We start from the raw sequence: 17583 nt of genomic DNA on the forward strand, positions 1-17583 counted from the left end.
GGTGGTTGTTTCACGCTGATCGAATGCCGGAAGAGTGAGATCTGGGCCTCCAAAGTGACGCCTACGGTGATGTTGTGCAGAGGGAGTTCGGCTGGATCGTGGAGGCTGTTTCCGGTGGTTTCTGGTTGTGAAACCTTGAGATCTGGACGGATTGTTGCCTACGGTGAGAATGGAAGTGGCGGCGCGGTGAACGGTCATCTAAAAATGAGCGAACAATGGTGAAGGAGCAGCGGCTGTGGGTGGTTTTACAACAAGGGCGTGTTTGGGGATTGAAAAATGAGTTTGAAAAAAGTAGAATGAAGCAATCAACCTGGCTCTGATACCAAAATTGATGTAGAACAAGAAAGGATTGGAAGGGATGAGAAGTTAGAGAAGAGGAAGAAGAAGAGAGGAGGAGCAGAGAAGCAGGGAGAACGGGAAAAAAACTGATCGATAAATTCCAAATGTCAAGTCTGATTACAAACTGAAACCCTAAACTATAAATAAAAGAAAGAAATAAAATAAATAAAAGAAATAAAATGAGGGGAGTGGGGAAGTGGGGTGAGTGGAGTAACTACCCACGATCTAAAATACAGAAATAATTAATAAAATAAACAATAATAAAAAAATAATTAATTAGTTAAATTAAATCTGCATCACAATGCCTATTTAGGATAAATATCTAACTCAACTTACTTCCTTAATCTCCTCAAATTAGTCAATTGGTTCTTATAATTAGGACCGGAGGTAGTATATAATTAACAATGATATTTTAGACAAGACAATATCAATTTATTATAATAACGAACTTAACTAATTTTTTGAAGTAGTGCGTTACCAAAAAACATATCATAATGATTTCTATTCTATTTTGAAAATTTAGAGTTTAGACTACAGAATCTTCCTATCTTCCCAAGCATACATATTCCATGATTATAATCAAAACAAAATCAACAAAGACGCAAGAGAACATAAAGAGTAGTAAAGCTAATAAACAGAATAATATCATTAATTACTGTTGCTTCAAATCCAAATACTATAGCTGCATTTAACGATCAATTGTTTCACTTGTAAACTCCCAAATGCAGTTAGAAAAATGTTTTTACACAAAACCTTTTTCATATACTGACCTCTCGTTGATCCGAACACCTTATTATTAAAAAACCTAAAGGAATGGCCTCAAACCTTCTGTCAAAGCTAATGATGAAAACATGGCAGGTTTTAGAATTCTCCATACCTGCATTAAAACCTAACCAAGTTAATTAAGCACCAATAGCATACAGCTTATATTTGGGGGGTGATTTTAAGCACAGGAGTACTAGAAGAATAACCAAGAAAACTAGAAAACAATACATTTTCTTAGTTTATGCCTCGTTCACACCAAATTCTATGTCTCTTACTTCCAAATCTTGCTCTTGGACTTTGGATTCACTCAGTAATTCTTTAGCAGCTGGACATGAAAATGACTGAAAGGATAAATCATCTGCAACCATCATCTTTAATCTCCATAAAGTGTGATACATGTAAGATTTTTTCCCGATTTTGGAGGCAATGAGATTGGATGAGTTCTTGTTCACTAAAGTTGTAAGTATGGATCTTATGTCATGATCCCAAAAGAAGTGAACCTAGGAAATGACCCAAAAGGTGGCCCAAATCTCATATGCAAGCACAACTAGAGGAGGAGACACAAAATGTGGTTACTATGGGATTTGGAGGGTCAGGTCGAGTATAATAAGGACAAAGTCTGTTATGGAGGGGGTAGAAATGATTATGGTCTCTCTCTCTTACCCCTGAAGATTCTTTCCCTGCTAACTTCCTGCTTCCTTCTTTCTACTCCTTTCTGCAACTCTGTAATTCACTGATATTTGCATATTCCATTGTATTGAGTGCATAATTTCTATATATGTGACTAAACTTAATCCATTGAACCATATATTTTATCATTTTCGTCATTCATATGTGTATTTTCAGTCTTGACCATTACATCTTACACCAACACCCACGGTCGAAAGTTTCAAGCTCCCGTACAAATTATCAAGGCACCCCTAACCAACTGAGAAGCCTAAAAATTTAACTGCTCCCAGTGGTAGAGTGAGGAAACTTAGAAGTTGATCCGTGAAATCTGTTTTTGCTTCTGCAAACAATATTTTGTTTTTTGATTTTGACACTACTACCTTCAACCTTATCTTATGACCCCCATTGTCTTGTGACTGATTCACTTCAAAAATGGACTGTGATTTTGTTTGGAGGTTCTGATAATGAACGTGCAGTTCCTTGCGTAAGAATAAATTAGTCAATGGTGTCTCTGACCATAACAACGTCAACTTGAGTAGATCCCATAGCTTCACAAAACAAAGCATGAATAAATGATGGGACTAGAAATAATAAGGAGGAAGAAATCAAATTAAGCAATGAAGAGAAATCAAGGGGAAAAAATATGTGGAATGTCATTTTGACGAAAAATTACACTTACCACTGTCTCACTAACATTCACAGTTAATCTCTTGGGAACATACGCAACCCCAAAATTCTGTATTATCCACAAGGTATTTATATCACTAGGCATCACTGTTAGATCATCACAAACTAACCAAAATATTGGCAACCGACCGCCAATATAGCCATTAAAAAACTGAGAGCTCTTCATCATCAAAGTCATATCGAGATCCATAATATCCCATTAAGTTGATTGGATTTAGGAACTTTCCGTTATTCCAATCTTTAATAAAATACGTTGGGTCCAGATTTTCTACACTTCACCGCAGTGAGGAAATACAGTTAAATTTGAAAGCCTGTACACTAGAGTCCTTACTTACAAGTCTAGAGATAGTTCCCAAGGGCAACATGAAGAAGCTAACTAAAATATCGATAAAGTCAAACCCCACTTCAGCATAAAGAACCTTATTTTTCTCATCGTCTATGAACAAAGTTAATGAAATGTCCTCCAATTTCTGCGATGAAGCCATGATCGAAATGGTGCATTGCATAGATTTGTTCTTTATGCAGAAGAGACTAAATCCTTTGTACCCATATTGACAACTTCGCTGGAGGGTATTTGAAAAGAATCTACAAGAAGATATATAGATATGAGGCACAAAGAAATCATAGAATAAATTGTGATTGTAAAAGTGAGTGATTTGGGCAAATTTAGAAGCATAAGATGTCTTCAAATGAAGTCCACTCATGATTAGGCATTAAATTTCCCATTTTCATTTAGGTTGAGGAAATCATAATAAGAGTGAGATTGATCAAGGTGTAATTCAAAGAAAATCAAAATACTAACGACTACCTTATAATACCTTTGCTAATCATGTGTATTAGTTAAAACTACCATTTGATAAAGTTTGTTAAGTCAGTCATTTGTAATAAATAGGTGTTATCTTCCTTATAATATCCTTGCTAATCATGTATATCAGCTAAAACTACCATTTGATGAAATTTTTAACATATATAACTACTATAAGGACTATTTTTAAAAAAATACATAAATATGAGAGATAAAGTGAATTCGGGTCTTATATTTAGAACCAAATTGAAAGTCAAACTAGCTCTTATATTTAGGACTGTGAGTAGTACATTTTTTTCAACAACCACAATCATCAAGACAACCTAGAGTGGTTAATCCATTCTTCAATTGATAGAGCATGTAATAACCCAATTAAATGTATTCAAAATAAGTTTAGTAATCTAGAGTATTAATGGGTATAAATTTTTTTTATCACTTACACCCGTCCCTTTAAGTTAAAAATGTCACTCCTAACATAGCTGCCCAAAAGCCAATAGTAAATCAATTTCACTCTAATACAATTGTATGGGTCCAGTAGGTATATTCCTTTTAATGACAAATTAGAACAATTTATAATCCCAGGCTACCCAATCCAATGGTCCAATTAAGATTTCGTTTTCCAAAACTAATCTAAATTCCTCAAGTTCATACTTAATGTTGGTCAAACATTAGATAGACAGGAAATCCAAGATTGAGTAAACAGATAATATTAAGCATAGATAAATGGTTCCAATATGCTCTAATCCAAAAATCAATGATTCACAACATGCTCCTTCATAGCAACTCTAGGGTCAGGGCAGAGAAAAAACTACCCACAACAACAACAACAAGCCTTATCCCACTAGGTGGGGTCGGCTACATGAATCACACGACGCTATCGTGCTCTATCAACAACTCAGTCCTTAAATATGTTGTTGACTAGGAGGTCTCATTCAATGACCTCATTAAGTGTTCTTCTCGGTCTTCCTCTGCCCTTTTTTATGGGACTCCATCTTGTCTGATCCACCCTTCTCACCGGGGCCTCCAATGGCCTTCTTTGTACATGTCCAAACCATCTTAAGCAATTTTCAATTATTTTCTCTTGGATAGGTGCCACACCGACTCTTGCCCTGATATTTTCATTTTGAATCCTATCTTTTCTTGTATAACCACACATCCATCTCAACATCCTCATTTCTGCTACCCCGACTTTATGCTCTTGTTTTCCTTTTATTGCCCAACATTCACTACCGTACAACATAGCTAGTCTTATAGTAGTCCGATAAAATTTTCCTTTAAGTTTCTTAGGTACCTTCTTATCGCAAATAACTCCGGTAGATTTCCTCCACTTTAACTAGGCAGCTTGTATTCTATGAGAAACGTCTCCATGAATTTCCCCATCCTCCTGTATAATGGATCCTAGGTATTTAAACTTTGATACTTGATGAATGATTTGCTCTCCCATCTTCACCTCCAAATCCCCATTTCCTTGCCTCCCCCAAAATCACAATGCATATATTTTGTTTTGCTCCTGCTCAAGCAGAAACCTTTTGACTCCAAAGTCCTTCTCATAACTCCAATCTAGTGTTAATCTCTTCTTTTGATTCCTCCACGAGAACTATATCATCCGCGAAAAGCATGGACTTAGAGATTCTTTCTTGAATAGGTTCAGTTAGAACATCCAGAACAATGTTAAACAAGTACGGACTCAAAGAGGATCCTGATGTAGACTAATCTTAATAGGAAAGTCCTTTGTCTCACCTCCAGGCGTCCTTACACTGGTAGTTACCCCTTCATACATATCTTGTATGGCTTTGATACAAGCAACCCGTACACCTTTCTTTTCCAAAGCCTTCCACATTACTTCTCTTGGCACATGATCATAAGCCTTTTCCAGGTCAATAAAAACCATATGTAAATCTCGTCTTTTACTCCTATATCTTTCCATTAACCCCTTTAGTAAATAGATTGCTTCTGATGTGGATTTCCCTGGCATAAATCCAAATTGGTTTTCTGAAATAGAAGTCTCCAGCCTCAACCTATATTCCATCACTTTTCCCATAACTACATCGTATGACTCATAAGTTTTATCCCTCTGTAGCTTGCACAATTTTGAATGTCTCCTTTATTCTTGTAAATAGGAACTGAAATGCTTCTCCTCCAATCATCTGGCATATTCTTAGAGCATAAAATTTCATTAAAAAACTTAGTTAGCCACACCTCACCCTCATCGCCCAAACATTTCCAAACTTCAATAGGGATACCATCAGGCCCAACGGCTTTTCCATTGTCCATTTTCTTGAGAGCTGCCTTAACCTCTCCGATACAGATCCTGCAGTAGAAAGCCAAATTCCGATTATCTTCATTAATTAGCAAGTCTTGTAAGTCCTGAGTCGCATAATTGCTTCCCTCATTAAACAACTTGTAAAAGTAAGCCTCCCATCTGTCCTTAATATCACCATTAGTAACTAACACTTTACCATCTTCATCCTTTATATCCTTTACTTGGTCTAGATCTCTCTTTTTCCTCTCCCTTTGCTTCGCAATCTTGTAAATATTTCTTTCTCCTGTCTTTGTTCCTAACTCCTGATAAAACCCCTCATAAGCTTTAGTACATGCTTCGCTCACTGCTCTCTTCATCTCTTTTTTAGCCAACTAATACTTTTCCCAGTTTCTACACTATTGCACAAATGTATGGCCTTAAAACAATCTCTTTTCTATTTGACTTTCTCTTACACACTCTTATCCCACCACCAAGTCTCCTTATCTCTCTGACCAGGACTTTTGGATTCTCCTAAAATTGCTTTAGCTACCAAACAAACCATTGTAGCTATCTCTTCCCACATCATGTTTGCATTTCCTTGCGACTCCCAAATCCCTCTCTCCAAAAGGGTCCTTTTGAATAACTCCCGCTTCTCACCCTTTAACTACCACCACTTAACCCTGGGTTTTACCACTTGATGGTACTTTTGCCTGATACTCTTAAAACGTACACCAAGGATAAGTACTCTATGTTGGGCAGTCACCCTATCTCCTGGAATCACTTTGTAATTAGTACACAGTCTTCTATTCGGATTCTTAACCAAAAAGAAATCAATATCTGATTTTGAGGCACCACTTTTGTATGTGATTAAATGCTCCTCTCGCTTCTTAAAACAAGTGTTGACAATCTTAAGATTATATGCAAGAGAAAAGTTGAGAATAGATTGTCCTCCACTATTAAGCTCCCCAAAACCAAAACCACCATAGGCCCCGCTGAATTGTCCTGCTTCCTTACCAACATGTCCATTAAGGTCCCCACTGATAAACATTTTTTCTTCGAGTGGTATGCTTTGAACCAACCCCTCCATATCTTCCCAGAACTTATATTTAAGGTGTGCCTCTGCCCCAACCTAAGGTGCATAGGCACTAATGATATTGATAGTATCCTTTCCAACAATTACTCTTAATGATATTATTCTGTCCTCAAACCTTTTAACCTCTACTACGTTTTTTTCCATGTTCCATCAACGATGATACCAACCCCATTTCTTGCACTCACCTTTTCTGTGTACCAAAGTTTATACTCTCCAAGTTCCTTGGCAGCTTCTCCAGTCCATTTGGTTTCTTGGAGGCACAAGATATTAATCCTTCTGTCCCTCATACCTCCTGCTACTTCCATAGATTTCTCATTTAGCGTCCCAATATTCCAAGTGCCAAATCTAATCTCAGTCTCATGAACTAACTTCTTTAGCCGCCTCCATCTAAGAGAGTACGGTAGCCCTCGCTCATTTAACACTACATCTGGGTGACGATGCAGCGGCTCTAGCTCATTTCTCATTGTACTTGAGCCATACAGCATGTCACTTCTGGGCAACGACCTAGCATTAGCATAATTATTTCGTTGATCCATGTTCATAAGATTCGACGGGTTTTTACGTTGGCTGTCGAGGGCTTAACACAACCCTCCTCCTTTATCCAAGCTTGGGACCGGCTATACAATATAGGCGGAGTTAGAGAAAAAACTACCCACACGTGGTTAAAATCAAACTCGTTGCAACACAACTAAATTCACACCCAAATAACATAATAAAAAGGAAGAGGAAAACAAAAGACTGTATAATCTGTCTTCCCCCTACTTATGTCAGGAAGAAAGACAGAGAAAAACGAGAAGCAGAAGCTTCTCTCCTTTCCACTATTCGTTCCTGCAGAAGAAGAACCAGAGGCTGGCTTAAAGAAGGAGGAAACTAAAGCAGAGAGACAGGCACCCTTTCCTCTCAGATTGCCTTTAGGTTATATAGACAAGGAGTGAGGGGAAAAAGAATTTTTAGATTTTATTAAAAAGAGTTGTGTTATTCAGAGTAAATTGTTTAAATAGAATGATTCTGTGCGAAGTCTTTCATATTTAAGTTGGAAGACAGAGACTTTTTTGGCCAACGAAAAGACAGAGACTTACCAATAATATCTTTTTTTGCCCAGAGACTTGCCAATAATATCTTGAATTTTCTGCCTTACCATCTAAAAGTGAATTTGATTTTATGTGAACATTAGAATATATAACAATAAGTTGATGATATAATTAATAAACGTTGGCAACAAAGAAGAAGAAGGTATAATTAATATACATCAAATAGACTAAAACACAGTGCATCATTCTCTCACTATCTGTATCCTCGGTGCACCAAACATTAACTCTAAAGTAAAATATTAAACAAATTGTAAAGTGATAATTCAAGGGTCCATTATGTTTTTTGACCGGTAAAATGTCGAGTCAATCCTGCCCTAACCGCATAGAGTTATAGCACATTAAGTCCAACAACAAAAAAAGTTTCCCAAAAATAAATATAAAAATCAATTATTCCTTTTAAGTTTACAAGCAATTTGTATATTTTATCATTTATCATTTACGAGACATGGTTACTTTACAAACCGAAACCCCAGAAGCCTACGATATATGAATATGCAGCAAACGAGGAGGCGCAACGCCTTGAGAAATACTACTCTTTAAAAGATCATTATATCTAAGGAACTTATTTTTTGAGTAATCATATCTAACATCTTCAACTGCGTCAGTACATCTTGTTTTGCCCTTTTAAGATTATGGTTCAAAAACTTCACGCTACCAAATATTATATGGGTCACAAAAATAAATAGTGGCAAATCAAGGTCGATCCCACAGAGAACTCAATTAACAATGATTAGGCAGTAAAAATCCTCTTTTTGTTTAAGCTGAGTAAATCAAAATTTTATGAAATTGAGTGGAAAGAAATTAACATAAACAAAACAAAGCTTTATCAAATTAATTAAAGCAAATGTTAAAAAGACCAACCAATAGTCACCAATTCCTTGCTAGCTTCTCCAACCTTCTTTCATTAAATTGATTAGCTTTAATGTTAGTTTTGTTAATCTAGAGTATAATTAGCTACAAATGACCATTGACTTATAATTTTCTTTTAAATTAATTATGTAATCTCTCATACAATTAACTAAGAGGCTAAACAAGCTGGTCTCACTTCTCAACAATTATATGGGATAATTAGGTATATTTCTATTCTAATCACAAATTATGTTATTAATCGAATGTCATATTACTTAATCAAAGAGCTTAATTAAAATATCTTTTGTCAAGGTAAAAATTAATTTTCAAATTCACACTTAATGGTGGGCAGCCATCAAATAGACAATAAAAAAACAAGATTAAGTAACCAAAATTTAATACTCCTTCGGTCCTAAACATAAGACCTTTATACTAGTGTGTATAAAGGTCTTACGTTTAGGACCGGAGGAGTATTAAGCATTCTCAATTCAGTGAAAACAAAGTTTAATCAACTAGCAAGTTCATACTTCCTCCAGATTAAAAAGAAAATTAGCTCCACAAAACTTTCACCAATCTCAGCTTAACAACATTAATTTCAGAATCATATAGCACAACGAAATTCGAAAGACAAAAGAGACAACCACTTAAACAGTGAAATGAAGTTGAATGGTGTCCTTTGGTAGCTCCGTTCAAGCTCGTCGCACTTCAGGAAGAAGAGCAGCACCGTCGGCCTCCAGCTCTCTCTCTCTCTGAACCAGCTCGGCGTCTCTCCTCGCAGAGCCAATCGGCGTTTCTCCTCAGGTCCAGCGAAGAAAGATCGTCCAGAACAGTGCCGGCTTCCTCCTTTTACTTCTCAGTAAAGAGGAAGAACGAGGACCACCTCCAATGTCTGCCTCTCTCGCTCCCTAAACTAGTCGAACCAAGGCAGAGAAGAAGATGACGTCCACTCAACCCCTCCTTACGATGAACGGTGTCAGCCTCCTCCCCCTATGAACAGTGATCTCCCTCTATTCGAAAACCCTCTGCCCTTGCCTCTCACACGTGCAGCGCGTGGTCTCCCCTGCTTTCCAGAAGTCCTCCCCTTTTCCCTATTCCGAACGGTGCGTCGTGCTGCAAACAAATAGATGCTATAATAATTAAGAAAAAAAACTAAAGTATATTTTAAGTCTTTTTACTTTATATAACATTTTATTTTGATTCTTTAATTTTAAAAAGTAAATTTTTTGTTATCTAACCCTAAAATCATTAATAAAAAAATGACAATATTGAACTTTTAAATGTTGATAAAATATTATTAAATGTTAACATATTAAGTTTAATTTTCAAAATAACCATTATTATTACAAAAAATCATCATTTAAAACTAAAAATTTTAGAGTTAAAGGTACTTTTTAAAATTAAAAGAGCAAATTAAGACTTTACATAAAGTTAAAGAATCAAATATATATTTTAGCCTACAGAGAAATGATAAGACAAAGAATCCACCGCAAGGCATTAAAAGAAATTGAAGTAAAATAAAATAAAACAAAAGGTAATTTCAATACTTTTGAATTTATTTGCAACCTAATTTAAACTACTTTTATCTAATTTTGAAAACTAAGATGTTTACAAGAAAATCCCCCAGATAATGCTCAAGATCAATTTTTTTTTTTTTTGGGACTGAAAGATCAAATTTTCTAATTAACTCTTAGAAATCTTCTAAATTGCATTGATAACTCTCAAAAAATTACTTAGAATATTCTTTTATTATGTTAAAAATAGAGAGTTATCAATGGTTCCATATGAAGATCTTAAGACAATATCATTGACTCTCGTCGTAGACAAGACGAACAACCAAGTATCTTTGTTTCGATGGGGATAAAAAGAGGTTGCTGCATCCCAATGTCGTGATGATCGGAGATGTGCACGTCCCCGAGAGACTCTTAGAAAGAGGTATAATACATAGTATTTTGCTAAACTTGTTGGGTCATTTTCTTTGCATCTGATTAAGTTAACTTTTTTTCCTCCTTGAATTCTACTATTTTTGTAACGTATTGGATATTCTCAAGTTCTCGTTTTTGTCAGAAAAGCCGTTGACAGATTTATTCTTAAAAATGCTGAACATACAGAACTGTGAAACCCAACTACCCCATCAGTTCAAATTTGACACAAGTGATGAGATTCAAGAGATTGAGGAAGGTAGAAAGATGAAGTTGAAAATAATTTCAACGTCAAAGAACATATTACAGTTTGCTCAGGCTGAAGAAGAATTCGTTGATCAACTTTTAAGTTTCCTGACTATACCATTAGGAGCAGTTGAACGCCTTGCAAGAGCTAAATCTGGTTTGGTCTGCATCGATCATTTGTACAAGAGTGTGGCTGATTTGGATTCGGATGAAACTAGATATTTCGGTTCATTGTTTTCTAATCCAATGAGTAACTGCATTGATCCGTGCATTATTGGCCCAGAAATCGATAGCGAGATGTTACCGGTTCCTACAATGGATTTTTGTCCCCAGGAAACTGGGATCGTTGTTATGTGAGGAGGGAAACACCGTACTTGGTATTATGGCAACAGAACGACGTGGAAGAAAGGAAGATTAGAATAGGTGTGAATGAGGTATGAACGTACCTTTTATATTTTTATTTTAAGAAAGCTACTGGCTCCGCTATTTAATATAAAACCTTTTTTTATTTTTATTTTGATCATAAATATAAGATTTTAATTTATTTTGTCTTTCATATTTATCTATTTTTTTCAAGATAGTCTTTCTAATAATGGTAGTTCTAGACAATAAACTTAATTAGTAAAGATATTTTAGAAAAGACAGTACCTATTTATTACAAATAACTAACTTAACTTGTTTTCTTAATCTATTTAAATTAGTCAACTAACTTTTATATTTAGGACTGGAGGTAGTGTGTCATTAAGATTTGATGAATTGAATTAAATTACAGTTTAGAAGTTAAGAAAGAGACATTAATCCACTTTAATTTGTGAATGTAGGTATTGGGGATCCTGAAAGCTACACTAACATGATCCTCAACTTTGACCATCGGTTTGAGTTCGTGTCTTAAAGTCTCTAAAGGGGTGCTTGGTAACCCCAAAAGTGTTTTTGAAAAGCACTTTTTTGCAAATTGAAGTAAACTCCTCTACATATTTACTTCGTATACCGTAAAAACACTTTTAAAACCATGGTTTTGTTTGTACCTAAACACTCCCTGAGAAAAGGAAGAGAATAGAGAAGTGAAGAATTGATTACTAGATGAAGCAATAATAACATGTACTCCCCTTCCTTTGTTTGGTTGGTACATTTTTTAAGGAAGGGAAGGGAGTTGCTCCCCTCTTCTTGTTTGGTTGAAATATTTTTTATAAAAGGGAGGGTTTCTCTTTTCTTCCTATTCCCTTCTAGCTTCCCCTCCAAAAGTGGGTTTTTTTGGAGGGGAGATGAGAGATAAAATTTTATATGCCCAAATGAACCTGAGTAAAATATTTTAATTCCTCTCTTGCCTTTTGGAGTTTTCAATCCTCTTATTTTTCTACGCCCTAATCTGCTATGCTCACACCCAAAAAGCTGCCGCCACGCAATTGAGTCCATTAATCTTGTCTTCTTCTAAGCTTTAAGTGCGTATTCTTTGACCTTTCTATTCATATATATGAGCTACGGTGGGAAAAAAAATAGCTAAAAGCAATATAAAGCAATATGGGATCAGGACATGTTTGGTGGGAATCTTGGATTTACAAAGCAAAAGTGACAAAGATGACGAGTTTTGGTACTTTTCATTTCTTTGAAGAATTTCGGCGAATTCCATTGTCAAAGAACTCCATCTTTTTCCCTATTTTCTATTTCTATCTGGTTTTCTGCGTGATTTTTGAAATAAGCAATTGAGAAGTTACAACACCCAGAAATATTTTATTACTCTCTTTGGGTTTTCGCTCTTAGATTCAAGGGGTTGTTTTCAATTATTTGTTGTTTTGCTTTTATAAATTTCTATTAAGCAAGGTGGTCTATTAAATGAAGCATTTGTCATCTCTCGGCAATCAATTTCTTTAGTCAAATCACCTTGGTTTGATTTAAATACGCCAACTATACAGGCAAATGAGACATTAGATCAAACTAAAGAAGTAAATATACAATAATGACTACAAGTGTGCAAAGGAGACCAACATGTGGCACCCAGAGTCATTATTTGTGAGGTAAATCAATTCTTATTTTTTGTTCATGTCAATTTAATTATTATTTATTATTAATTTTATAAAAATTAATCATTACTTATTTTCATTAATCACTTTTTAATTAATGTAATATTAATTATTACTATTATGATTATATAATGATTAACTCATTATTCTAATGATATGATCATTATTAACATCCTTGTAGGGGTATTTGTGTGGTGAGAGATTGTAAATAAGTTGTTCAAAGGCTGATGAAGTTTAAAAGTTATTCATACCAAGATGAAGTTCAATTACACGCCAAACAATGTTTATTGAGAAAATTGTTCTTACTTAGATGAATTTTAAATGTTGTTCAAGTCAGGAACAATTTTTAGTGTAGTATTCGTGGAAATAATTCCCACTATGTAGCGTTTGAAGAATTTATTTTACTATTTGTAGCCTATTGATAAAAATTCCACGATTTTTTATTGGGTTAAGGTGTGCCCAGTACTCCGAACTATTTTCCCAGGTGCACCCAGTGTCCTAAAGTAATTTTCGGTGCATCTAGTGTCCCAAACTAATTAAAACGGTGCATCCATATCTTGGGCCAACAGAAAAGTTAAATTTGACCATTAACTTGCTGACTCAACCAAAGGTTGACGAAAAAATCCTATGTGGCGGACACGTAGGTGTCTGATATGTATTATTTTGATAGGTTAAGGTGCGCCTAGCACCCCGAACTATTTTTCCAGGTGCGCCCAGTATCCTAAAGTAATTTTTGGTGCATCTAGTGTCCCAAACTAATTAAAACAGTGCATACACATCCCAAGCTAACAGAAAAGTTTCGTTTGACTGTTACCTTGTTGATTCAACTAAAGGCTGACTGAAAAATCCTACATGGTGGATATGCAGGCGTTTGATGTGTATTATTTTGACTAAAGCTCCCGAGACGAGCCTGATGGCGGCGGGTGTTTTCTCGGAAGGCAACGGCGATGTCGACGGAGTGACCAAAGGGAAATTTACGATGTTCTATGAGGAGGAAAGCAAATGCGAGTCGAATGAGGAATTGACAGAGACGGAGATGGAAGTGTGCTGTGACGGCGATTGTGGTTTCAAATTGGAGTGGTAGAAGAAATGGGATAAAATGTTAAAGACGAGGATGGGATTGAATGGGTGGTATATGTACCAAGATTTAAGAGGATGGATCAATGGTCTTGCTTTTTTTTAAGTTTAAAAATTGGCAGAAGATAAATGTTAGAAGAGAAGGAAATAAGTTGAATTTTCAGTCAAAATAATACACATCAGACGCCTGCGTATCCGTCATGTAGGATTTTTGGGTCAACCTTTAGCTGAGTCAGCAAGGTAACGGTCAAACGAGACTTTTCTGTTAGCCTGGGATATGGACGCACTGTTTTAATTAGTTTGGGACACTGGATGCACCAAAAATTACTTTAGGACACTGGACACACGTGGGAAAATAGTTCAGGGTGCTGGACTCACCTTAACCCATCAAAATAATACACATCAGATGCCTAAGTATCCGCCACGTAGGATTTTTCGGTCAATCTTCGACTGAGTCAGCAAGTTAACAGTCAAAATTAACTTTTCTGTTAGCCTAGGATATGGATGCACCGTTTTAATTAGTTTAGCACACTGGATGCACTGAAAATTACTTTAAGACATTAGGTGTACCTGGAAAAATAGTTCGGGATGCTGGATGCACGTTAACCTTTTTTTTATTTCAACTGATTTTTAAGGATCCAAAAGTAAGTTTTGTACTTCCAAATGAGGTAGTAGACAGACACACTATTTTGTTCATGTTGTGAAAGTTTATCTTGAAACATGAGCCAGTTGGGTTTTAAAAATATTAGAACATGCAAAAACGGCAAAGGAGACAAAAGAGAAGCATGTATCCTTGCATCCAAAAACAAGACAAAAGCAAAATTCGCTTCTGAGCCAAAAAAAAAGCGAAAAAAAAAAACTTTGCATATTGCCACGTGAAATTGATTCCCGCCTTTATATTGTTTAATTCCCGCGTTTTTATAGCACGTGCATGATTATATACCATCAGATTAATCTAATGGTCAGTGGATCATATTTATAGCCGCAGATGAAGCCATAAACCTAATACACTAATCTATTCTGTTCAGTAAAGCCAAGCGAACACTTCAAGACCGGGCCATCTTCCGCCTGTGGGGTCGGCCATTTCTGTGTCACCGTCGTGCCCTCCGGTGGTCTCTTCATCGTACTTGTGTTCCAATATTTTCGGATTCACGGTCGCATCCATGGCAAATCTCGAAGCCGTCGAGGACCCATTTGCGAATAGAAAAGTTTGGGAGAAAAAGGGAAAATTTTGACTCTTCTGTAGACTTCCAAATCCCGCATCGTTGTTGGAACCTGAGGCATGTTAGATGACAATTTTTTTTTTTTTTTTGGTATATTTAGAAATGCTATCTATCTAGAACTTTCACATCGAAATGCAAAAAGAACATCCATTTTGCATTATTTGGTATATTGGGTTTGGCTTATTACGTAGTTTATATCTCTTTTCGGCGTGTGTCCTCTGAAATTTGTAGCAATGAAATTTGTCTTTTGCAGAAAGACCTACCCTCTTGGTTTTGTTCTGTAAGATCATGGATTCGCCGGAAAATCTGAACATTTCATTGACTCTGCACATAGACTTTGAGAAAAACAAGGTTCTTTATGCTGAAGCAGATAACGACTTCGTTGATGTTTTATTGAGCTTATTGACACTACCATTAGCAACTGTCTCTAGACTTGTTAGTAAGGAATCTACTGTACAGCCTTGCACATTTAACTGTATTTCCTCACTGCGTCAAAGTGTTGAGAAACTGGACCAGAAGTATTTCTCTTGGGATTGGATCAAAGAAAAGTTGCTGAATCCACTCAATCCAATGGGAGCTGAATCCAAAACTCTGGTATATAACTTTGATGACCCACAGATGTCCAGGGGCTTTGCTGGCTATCTTCGCAAATCATCATGTTTTATAGTTGCGGATGATCTAACACTGATGCCTAGTGATCTGAATTCAACGTTATGGATACTAGAAACTCTCGGTATTGATTATGTTCCGGAGAAATTGACTGTGAATGTTACTGAGGCAGAGGTAAGCATGTTGTAGAATTGTAGAACAAGGTTTGTGTTTTTTCCATTATTATTATTCTCAACTATTATTGCATTCTTTGTTTGTGAAGGTACTGGATCTCCTGAAGTTCTCTTTATGGTCAAAAACACCATTGACAGACCTGTTCTTACGCAAAAAGCTGAACATTCAGAACTGTCAAACACTACCACAGTCCAGGTTAATGAAAAGTGAGCTTCAAATCAATGACGGTTGGAAGATGAAGTTGAAGATAATGATATCAAAATCAAAGAGGAAAATTCTGTTTGCTGAAGCAGAAGAGGGGCTCATGGATCAGCTTTTAAGTTTCCTGACCATACCACTAGGTGTAGTTGAACGTCTTGCTCAAGGCAATGCTGGTTTGGGCTGCATTGACAATTTGTACAAAAGTTTGGCTGGTATTGATTCAACAAGATATTTCAAATCTGATCTGAAGAACAAGCTACTTAATCCCATGATTGCCTCTCGTAAAGTTAAAAACCAGATGTTACCAATTTATTATAAATTAAGTGAGGCTTCAGAAAGTAGGTATGCTTGTTATGTTAAGCAGGGAACAACGTTCATGGTGACAGATGATTTATCTGCAGAACCATTTTCATCTTCTGCTGCTTTGAAATTTCTGCGTGAATCCAAATTTGTCGAGCAAGACTTGGAGGTGAAGCTCATACGCATTGGGGCAAATGAGGTATTCTTTTTTCTTCTCTTCATCATTCATCTACTTCCCTCCGTTTACTCATTGAGAAATTCTTTTGAGAATTTGCCTGTTGTTTACCCTGACCTTAGTTAAATTTGAACAACTTATAGTTAACACTTCATCAATAATGAGCTGTCAAATTTCAATATATAACGAAAACTTTGAATGATCTATATTTAATAACTTGAATAGTGATTGAGATGTCAAAATGTAACACAACCTAAAACCTGAATTTCAGAGTCCAAATAAAAAGGCTGTAGTCAAATCAGAAGAACAGGAAAGGATAAAAGGGTTGAAAAATAAAGTAAGGAGATAGAGTAGAGAAAGTAATTTTAGTTTTTTGGTATTTCTATTTTTTTCCTCTCTAGTTCCATTACGTCGGTGATTAAAACCTTGCCCATGATGGTTTTAATGCTGCAGGTGTATGAAATTCTCAGAGCTGCTATATTCACATCATCAGCATTGACAACTGGTTTGAGTCCATTCCTTAACCTTGTCAAACAAGAGACGTGAAAATTGATGTTAATATAGATTGTTGCAACTAGGGCTTTTGTTTAGATTTTTGGCTTCTGAATCTTGGATTAAAGTTAAGTGCTTATTAACCAAAGTTTCTAATGTTAAGCTGAACTTTGTTGTGTTGTAAACGGTATCAGCATATGGTTTTCACTTTTCAGTAGGAACATACTTTTTGTGAAGCCTAGATATACTTTTGTATAAAGCTGCAATTATAACATTGGTTGTTAAAAAAAATGTCATCTTTCAAAAGTGACTTCGTGTAAAGGCTTTCTAAGCCCTTTTTTTTGGGCACGAATTTGTGCTTTTTTGTAAAAGTCATGCTTCTCCGTTTGTACGCTTTTTATAACCATAACACAGCAGAATAATTATCCAGATGGTTTCCTCTTCCACCTTCATTGGGGGAGGTTCATTTGGTATGTAAATATTTGTTTTTTTTTTTTTGGTTTTTTTTGGGGGGGGGGGGGGATTTTGTCTGTTCTGCCTAGATCATAGCCATTCATGGAAGGTTTTGCCTAAATTGATATCACGAAATAATTGTTCCGTTTAGCCGCT

General features: G+C 35.9%; 1 protein-coding gene and 1 long non-coding RNA gene across 3 annotated transcripts; one reads left to right on the forward strand and one right to left on the reverse strand.

Annotated features, from left to right (window-relative positions):
* Positions 1-1969: 1969 nt before the first annotated feature.
* LOC114761177 (uncharacterized) lies at positions 1970-8929 on the reverse strand. Of its 2 annotated transcripts, XR_003742118.1 has the most exons (4): positions 8724-8929; positions 7680-8694; positions 2796-3045; positions 1970-2252 (listed from the first exon to the last, which is right to left on the reverse strand). It is a non-coding gene; the product is annotated as an uncharacterized LOC114761177 (long non-coding RNA). The 2 variants fall into 2 exon arrangements; XR_003742117.1 differs by lacking the exon at positions 1970-2252 and having other exon boundaries at positions 2480-3045.
* A 6244-nt stretch (positions 8930-15173) lies between these two features.
* Positions 15174-17028, forward strand: LOC114761174 (uncharacterized). The gene is made up of 3 exons (XM_028950504.1): positions 15174-15806; positions 15895-16506; positions 16936-17028. The coding sequence occupies exons 1-3, from the start codon at positions 15312-15314 to the stop codon at positions 17026-17028; spliced, it is 1200 nt and encodes a 399-aa protein (XP_028806337.1). The 5' UTR covers positions 15174-15311.
* The last annotated feature ends 555 nt before the right edge of the window (positions 17029-17583 follow it).

This window comes from Neltuma alba, unplaced genomic scaffold (genome assembly GCF_004799145.2).
Source record: "Neltuma alba isolate B1F8T4 unplaced genomic scaffold, ASM479914v2 tig00011088_pilon, whole genome shotgun sequence".
Taxonomy (NCBI): Eukaryota; Viridiplantae; Streptophyta; class Magnoliopsida; order Fabales; family Fabaceae; genus Neltuma; species Neltuma alba.